Source organism: Gavialis gangeticus, unplaced genomic scaffold (genome assembly GCF_001723915.1).
Source record: "Gavialis gangeticus isolate Ggan-Ray unplaced genomic scaffold, GavGan_comp1, whole genome shotgun sequence".
Classification (NCBI taxonomy): domain Eukaryota; kingdom Metazoa; phylum Chordata; order Crocodylia; family Gavialidae; genus Gavialis; species Gavialis gangeticus.
Genome location: NW_017729025.1, coordinates 85327011 through 85335933, shown reverse-complemented (window position 1 = coordinate 85335933; position 8923 = coordinate 85327011). Strand labels below are relative to the sequence as shown.

At 44.2% G+C, this 8923-nt stretch overlaps 1 protein-coding gene across 1 annotated transcript in view; it reads left to right on the top strand.

Annotated features, from left to right (window-relative positions):
* The first annotated feature begins 313 nt into the window (after positions 1-313).
* The window catches only part of LOC109299351 (cytosolic phospholipase A2 zeta-like), a 48784-nt gene continuing 40174 nt past the window's right edge, over positions 314-8923 (top strand). The window contains exons 1-4 of the mRNA XM_019519940.1: positions 314-440; positions 3485-3557; positions 5767-5903; positions 7589-7717. Coding sequence (XP_019375485.1) covers positions 339-440; positions 3485-3557; positions 5767-5903; positions 7589-7717 — 441 coding nt within the window. The 5' untranslated portion in view covers positions 314-338. The remainder of the gene's footprint in view (positions 441-3484; positions 3558-5766; positions 5904-7588; positions 7718-8923) is intronic.

Sequence of the window (8923 nt, the reverse complement as noted above, 5' to 3'; positions counted from 1 at the left end):
TGCATCCAGGCACAGATGAGCAGTGATTTTTGTTTTTGAATGGGCACTACCTATTTTGAAACAAACACATGAATTTCTTATGCTGTGACTTGATGATGTCTTGAGTTGCTGCTATAGTAAGATTTTTAAGAAAGGGGTGTGAAATTAGTATTTGGGGAAATCTTTTGCCTGAGATGGATCTGTGCTGAATGAGGAATATCAAGGAAAGGATATTAGATTAACAGCAGCACAGAAGAAGGAACAGAATCAGCTAATACCACTGAAAAAGCCCAGTCTTACATACTGTTCATTGTCTGTTACTTCCTTTAGGCTTGAAAGGTGCCTGGACCCAGTCTCTCATGTTTCATGCAGTGCCGCTTTATCGGATGTCAGCCCAAATGCTGCCACTTGTGTCTGCTGTGCTGTTCAAAAACAAAGACATTCGGTTCTATGGCCGGCAGGTAATGCAAGTCATTTGGGTTCTCAAGGTTTAGGGTGCTGTTTGGGGAATCTACTTTTTCCCCCCCTATTGATGGGTTATTTGTCTCTTTATTGTAAATCGTTCTGAACCATTTGGATAGAAAGCTAAATAATAATAATAATAATAATAATAATAATAACGTAAATGTGAAGCAATTTTGCAGCCAGTGAATGAAGAAACCACAAAGTGTTGAAGCTAATGCAAACTATGGCCCACTGATGTCAACAGTTTTTACAATAATAAATTTGTACTTTCCAATGTTTGCTATGGGTCCTAACTCAATCCCTTTTAGTCTCTGTCAGACGAGTGAAATGTTTTTAATATCTAGGAAATGCCATGTTGGGGTGTCCAACCTGTGGCATGAATGTCACCTGTGGTACAGGCAGCCTCTCTGTGTGGCATGTGGCGGATTGAGGAGGGGACAGAAAGCACAGTGGTAGATGGAGCAGAAAGCAGAGTAGCAGATTGGTCAGGAAGCATAGGCCAGAAAACAGTAGCAGGTTGGGTACGGGGAGGAGACTGGAGTGGCACTCAGGAAGGGGCAGGGCTAATTTGTGACACACTTGCCAAAAAAGGTTGGACTCCACTGCGCTATGCCAAACGGAAAGGGTTTTTTAATGGTGAGACAACAAAATAAGAAATATACCACTGTTTATCATGAATTATAGCTGGACTTTGCTACTATTTCCTATTTCCAAATTCTTTTGTTTCAAGTGGTAGTTGCAGAGAGGAGGAGGAAAAATTAATTCAGTCTGAAATGACTGAATAACATGTACTTGCATCTTTGAATATTGTTTCACTATTCAAGTACAGGACACTAGTACTTAAATGTATGTCTCTGTAATCAATGCTTCAGAACATTTAAGTCTGCTATTTACTTGGTTATCTTTTGGCACAGGTAGCCTTACACATGTAAGATTACCAGTGAACTTTCTGCCAAAGTAATTCTCCATTTCCATTGATATTTTCCTGATCATTCACTTGTATGCATGGACCTTGGCTTCAGTCCAGGGTGTTTTGTTCAAAATCTCAAATTCTTGGGTAGATCCATATTGGGAAAAGACGGTTATTCTTGCTCATGTTAGCTAGCATGGTAATTCAAAACACACAAAATTCTACTGGAGATGAAGCAGTTCATAGTTTTCATTTGTTAGCAGATTGAGGTAAGATTAAGGTTTAAATCAACCTTCTGAAATATGTTAATACTAAAGCTGCTGTGTCTTCATTGTGTTTTTATCCTATATTACTTCTGATTAGCTAACACCAAGGTGAGAACATATCCCTTTCCTCTGTTGCAAGTAGGTCTTTACACATTTTAAATCAGTAAGATCAAGTAACATTTGTCCAGGATGGAAGCAGCAGGGACCCGAGCCAGGTCTGTCGGGTGCTCCCCCCTCACTGCTGAAGCCCCTGTCACATTTTCCTGGAGCATGAGCCCCTTTCTTGTGGGGGAGGGCATGCTGTGGGGTGGGGAAAGCTGCTGTGGACTGCAGCAGCGGCAGTGCCGAGGCGGGGGGCTCTGGTCCCCTCTGGGCCTGGTGCTGCTGCATGCAGTCCATTGCAACTCTGCCCGCCTTGCACCATGGCCCCCTGCTGGGAAGAGTCTCGCACTTTCCAACACCATGATAGGGCCTGCTGCCCCCATCAAGAGCCTTGCTCGCTCGCCGCTGAAGCAGCCGGGCAGGGGCGCAGCCAGACACTGACCATCAGGGCCACTTAGGCGGGGGCCAGGGAATAGTGTTATCCCCCCTCCCTCCGGCATCCGGCAGAGGGGCCACAAGGGGGCTTATTCCGTTGCTTGCCCCAAGCAGGGAGTGAGCAGTGGCGGTCGTTGGGGTGGGCAGACCCCTGGGGGTAGAGGGGGTAATACATCCCCTCCCTGCCCCCTCTGCCTCAGGGTCAATGCTGGCCACCATCTGGCCATAACCAGTCCTGCTGCTGCCGCAGTAATGGGGGAAGTGCCTAGCAGATCCGGCTCAGGTCCCTGCTGGTGGGATAGGGAGGGGAGAATTAAACCCCTCTCTACCCAGGTCAGTCAAGGCTGCTGCCAGGGCTGGCCATGCCGCCACTGGTGGAGCAGCCAGCACAGAGAAGTGCAGGTCCATGCTAGTGGGACAGGGCAGGGGTGGGGGGGGGAATAAACTTCTTCCCTGCTCCCTTCCTAGCCAGCTTCTGGCCAGACCCCCACCCCTGCCTGTCCTTGCTCCATCTGGGGAGCAGAGGGGCAGGGCCAGCCTTGCTCAGCTGGAGCAGATAGCCCATGCTGGGACACTGGGGGACTCTGGTTTAGCCTAAACCAGGAAGCGGCCTGGGACAAATATTGCATAAATTGGTTTGAGCTCAATCAGTTAAGTCTGATATTACATTCAACTAGGTTTATATCAAACCAGTTTGAGCCATTTTAAAACTGGCTTATGTGCACTGAATGTCTGTTCTGCGACAGGTTTAAACCAGTTTCTTATCACTTCAACCGGTTTATGTGTAATGTCTGTCCCTAGCCCAAGAAGAAAGACCGTAAAGTCAGAAGGTGGAGGTGCTTGTCTTCTAGCCCCCTAGCCCTAAGGAACATTGCTACAGGATATTCTTATGAAGAAACACAAGGTCTTTAATCTTACATGACAGAAACTCAGATTCTTGTACTGTGTTCATTTCCAAACTCAAAATAGAAATATTTTGACCACCATGGTTTCCCCCTGCTCCTTTATTAGGGATCTTTCCACAGTTCAGAATACTCAGGTTAATAAAGACAAAATAGTTGAAAAATAATAGGTAAATCTTATTTATAAAGGTGTATTACTGAAGCAAGTTAAGGGTTTACAAAATGGTAGATAGGCCAGTTCTACTCTGCTGTGTCTAGCAAGCGTCCACTGTCTTAGACTGTATGTTGTTAATTTTTACAGGCTGACATTAACAGTAGCATATAGTCAATTACTTGCTTGTCATTTCCTTGCTTTATTTGATATTTCCAGTTTTCTACAGGTGGATTGAGGCTGATTTTAACATTTAGGCTAATTTTTGTTTCAGCATGAGACACACCCCTATTACAACCTTACAGTGAAAGTACTCAGAGCCAGAAACATCCGTGGCATAGATTTGTGTAAGTCCTTACCTAATGTTCATGCTCTATGGAGAGATGTCAGTCGATACTAAATTAACTGCCATAAGCTTTTAAGTTTTAATTTATTAGTTGTGATCAAACAGCAAAAGAAGTAAAGAAGGAGCCATATTAATCTGATAGGGCAAGAAATGCTTCTGTTGATTATTCGGTTACACCACTGTAAATCAGGACCAACACCAATCAAATAAATAGATTGACGCTGTTGTAAAATCTGTGACAAGTACAAAGAAAAATCTATGCAAAGTTAATGACAAGTTACTGTTCCTTTTACAGACTCACTTTAACAGCAATGTTTTAATTCAACATTAAATTAGTTCTTAGTTTGGCATTGTAATCTTGCTTAGCTTGATTTTGAAATGTGGTTGAATCTATAAAAATGGCAGTATATCTTCAAAACCATTTGTGCATGTAAACAGGTACTTGTGTATACAAATTAAATAACAGAACCTAACTGTACCTTTCCAAGCATAGATACCTGTTTGCATGCAAATAGATGACCATTTCTGTAGATGGAAATGTAGCATTTGCTTTTCTATATGTTCCTAAGAGAGACAGATGGGGGTAAAGCACAGTTTTTCAGTTCATCAGCTGATATCTATAATAATAATTATAATAATAATAATAATAATAATAATAATAATAATAATAATATAATAGGCTTATTATTATAGGCTGTCTGGAGCACTCTGGTTGTCTTGACAGTCAGTCACAATACTTACTGAAACAACCCATCAGAGTGCTCTGGGCAGACAGACTAAGCAGCTGCTGGGTGAGCTGCCGGCAGGCCCTAAGCTGTGGGGGGGGCCCCAGTCCTTTCTTCCACAGCGGTGGTGCCCCCCTGGGATTGCCTGGATGGGGTGCCAGCAGGTGAGTGTTGACGTCCCTGCCGCCTGGGGCTGCCTGGGAATGGGCTGGCGGCCCAGGAAGGTGGCAGGAGGGCAGCTGGGTGTGCTGGCAGCCAGAGAAGGTGGGTGGGGATGGTGCATGGGGCACTGCAAACCTGCCAAGCCAGAGCCTCCCTGAGCATGCCTGGGCTTCCAGTGCCCCATGCACTGTCCCTGCCGCCTTCGCTGCACACAAGTCCCTCCCTTGTACACATGATGAATATCGCTGTAATTTATTTAGCAAACTAAAATATACGGGTTGTGTTGTAGTTTGTTACATAAAGTAATATGAATCAAAATACACCACTGAAATACACTGTTACAAAATTTAATCATAACATGCCGCTTGACGTGTACACTGTTACACAATTAAATTGTTAAAAAGGGCAACTAAACCACTAAAAGGGGCAGTTTCTCTATGTGTACAAGAGCCCTTAGTCACATGTACAAGGGTCCTTTTATTCTATAACTATAAGCAAGTCACAAGCATTGGTAATACGTAGGGGGTGCATGTGGGTGCACCCCCTGAGATTGGCTGTGTGCCCCCTGAAAGTGCCAGCCACGAAACTGGAAGTGCCAGTGGAAGTGCACTTCTGGTTTCACTGCTGGTGGTTCTGAATTCAATGATCAGCTGCTGGGGGACACCCCTCCTGGTTGGTGATCGGCGGCGGGGGGATCTAGTGCCCCCCCCAGACTTGGGAGGCACCAGTTGCCCATGGTCACAAGGTCAGATTTTGTCAAAATATGTATTTATATTCCTAATCCTGTTTGCACATGGACAACCTTATGTAGCTTTTTCAAAGGTGAGAAGTTTTGATTCTGTTAAAGTACTTGGTTAAAGGATAACTAAAAATCTTGTATTTAAAGAAATACTTTTCCAATAAAAAATGTAATCGCAAATGTTTTGCAGGTTTCAGCTGGTGTGTGTATGTGTGTGTGTATATATGTGTGTGTGTGTGTGTGTGTGTGTGTATATGTATGTATATGTATATATTGTTTGTGTGTGTAAATGCTTAGCGATGGGATGGGAATTTTGTAATTGTTCAAGTGCTCATCAGTAGATCCTAAAAAATAAAAGACCTCTGAGTTTGGTGCAGTAACTGACTTTTGAACCCCATGAGGACATGAATGTTCTGACACTTACTTTGAATGCTGTGTTGTTACATTTTATAATTGGAACTACTGAATATTGGAAATAAGTCAGATAATGGGGCATGATGTGCTGTGAAGAAAGCATGAGCTATTATGGCAAAGACAACCTGCTTGTGGATTGGCTTCCATCATTTTTCTGTCTTTCCTTTCAGTGTCCAAAGCAAACTGCTATGTGGCATTGAAGCTTCCAGCTGCATCTCCATTCACTTCTCGAACGCAGGTTGTTTATAACTCCAGCGATCCAGAATGGAACGAAACCTTTGAGTACAGAATCCACAGTGCTGTAAAGGTGAGCCTCTACTGTGGAGCTGACCAGATGCCACCTGCAGTGAGAAGATCTTGGCATTTGAGAAGCAAGCCTGTTTTATTGTAAGGTGCAAAAACTGTGAAATAAAAATGAAAGCCTCAAGTCATGCCTCTATTAAGATCTTTGTTTCACTGAGAAGTATTTCTACATCACATATACGTGAGGTAAATTTCAGTGAAGAATTCTGCGTCACAGGAAGAGCAGAGCTCTACAATGGTAGAGGGAAAGCATGACTGTTAGTTTAAGGATTTTGGGGTGGTGGCAGCATTGATAGAAAAATATGTGATTTTTGCATTTATCTCAAGGAGGTTTGTTTGCAAATTGACTAATCATATTTATGTGCTACAAAGTACTGTATAAACTAATCTTCAAAGTACTCCAGGGTGCGTAGGGTAAACAAATTCCTGTTTCATACAAGCTGAGGCATATAAGTTTTGTGACTTGCCCCTGCCACACTGGAAGTCTGACAAAGGCAGGATTAGAAGTCTGTTTTTTTCTGGAGACCACTTCCTCTTTTATAATTAAGAGTAAAGCATGAAGTGAGTTGGGGAATCAATTCAACCTTCCAAATCAGGACTTGAAAGAAGGTGGATAGATGGGAATGCAGTTCCTCCTCAGGATGCCATGTGGGATTGGCTGGTTGAACTTTATCCTTTTGGAAAGGCATTGGCACCTGTGCTCCCATAATTTTTAACGTGAATATGTACATAAAATTAATTACTGATAACAAGGTGACCAAGAAGTCCTTGACCATACAAAAACAAAACAAAACGAAACTAATCAACTTTATGTAGATAGCCGAGTGAAAACATTACAATGACATCTGTACAACCTTTTGCTTCTGAGAAATGTGCCACTGTATACCTGAAATATTACCTACTGTGTTTTCAAACTTGCTATGTCAGCAGACTTTACAGTTGTGTTGAGCACCTTACACATGCCAAACTGCCATATATAATTATGTAATTTATGGCTAAGGCCACGATTTTCTCCCTCTATTCCTTTGCTTCTTTCAGGCACCAATTGTGTTACTGTAGGACACAGATTAAATTATTGGCTGTTCTTATCTCTGGTTACCGCTTACTTTACCTTATACCAGTGGCGCTCAACTCTTCAGTCCTGTAGGCCAGATGAGTGGTGTGGGGCTGGTCCATGGGCTGGACTGGGCCCCATGCTGTTCCCATGTGCTGGGATTGGGGTCTAGAGCCTTGCACCACACCTCTCTGGCCCCACATACTGGGGGTAGGTGCTGGGGCCCCGTGAGCTGGGACTGGGCCCTGTGCTACTCTAGTGGCCCAATCTAGCATGTAGGTCTGCAGCCCATGGGGCTTCCCACAGATGCCTCTGTGCTTGTTGATTTATCTATGTCTTCAGGTGTAAAATGTGCAGTGGAGATATCGTGTATAAATCATCTGTTCCACATTCTCAGACTAGGTCTTTTCCAGAAAAAATAACACTGGTGTGGAGTTTTGTCATAATTTAAAAGAGACATAATGGAACAGAAACCTAGTAGGATAAATTATTCATTTTCTTGAAAACAAAAGAGAAAGGACAGAACACTAAGTGAATTGCGAATGCCTCTTCATTCAGCTCCAAGGCTGGGGTATATATGGCTGTTTTTTGAAGATGTTCACGTGTGATCTCTACCTCTTTTTCTCTCATTTTAGAATATCTTGGAGTTCACATTCTATGACAAAGATATGGTGCTGGACAGTCACGCTAAATCAATTGCTTTTGATGTAGGGAATATTAAACCAGGCCAGACGTTGAGTCACACATTTGTGCTAAATCCCCAGGTAAGATTTTCCTACTCATGTGTTGGGGAGGGGAGAGGGAAAAACAAGCAGAGTTAGTCATATGAAGAAACATGCAGTGAAGATGCTTCCTCTGCTAGGTGTATGCTGGATTATGGCAGGTATTAATTTCTTAGATGTTTTTTTCCAGGATAGAGGGTTGATGTGATTTTTCATAAGTTTAAGCCAAAAATGCAATGACCCTGGATTCCATTTCAGCGATCATGCTCTGCCACAGGGGTGCAAAACATCTGGCCTGCAGTATCCTATAATCCAGCCCCTGGTGCTTCCCTTTTTGCTGTGCCAGACCAGCCCCCCAGGCAGTGCCTAGGATATGCATCACCTGAGGTGCTAACTTGGGCCAGGTCCCAGGCTGCACTGCTCATGGGGCTGGTCCCAGACTGTCACCCATGCTGCTTGGTGCCAGTCTCTGGCTGTGCCACCCATGCCACAGCAAGTGGCACAGACTGGGACAGGCTCCAGCAGGGCAGCCCACTGGAGCTGAGTTTCAAGCTACACTGCCTGCTGGGGCTAGTCCTAGGCTGCATCGCCTGTCAGGGCCAGGCCTGTGCGTGGGTGGGGGCCGTGTATCGGATCCAGCCCATGGACCAGTCCTGTGCCACTCATCTGGCCTGGAGGAGTTTGACACCCTTGCTCTACCTTTTACCCACATACCTTTAATCCATAAAACCTCATTCAGAGTCCTGTGCTCAAACACCCTTTTTTTGGTTTTTCTTCCAGAATTCACAGTGGGATACACACTTTCATAAACTGTTGGCAGTATTTGACATGGAGTTCATCCTGAAAAGTCCATTAGGAAATATTCAAGTTCATGTGACTCCTTTCCTCATCCCATTTCTGCAAGAATTAGCAGGCAGCTTCATAGATTTCATAGACATTAGGGCTGGAAGGGACCTTGGAAGATCACTGAGTCCAGCCCCCCGCCCCAGGGGTAGGAAGTCAGCTGGGGGTCACAGGATCCCAGCAAGATAAACATCCAATTGACTCTTAAAGGAGTCCAGAGTAGCTGCTTGCACCACCTCTGGCAGCAGTCTGTTCCAGGCCTTGGGGGCTCGGACAGTAAAGAAGTTCTTCCTTATGTCCAGCCTGAAATGGTCTTAGAGGAGTTTGTGACTGTTTGACCTTGTCATCCCATGGGGCGCTTTGGTGAACAGGCATTCCCCCAGATCCTGATGTACACCCTTTATA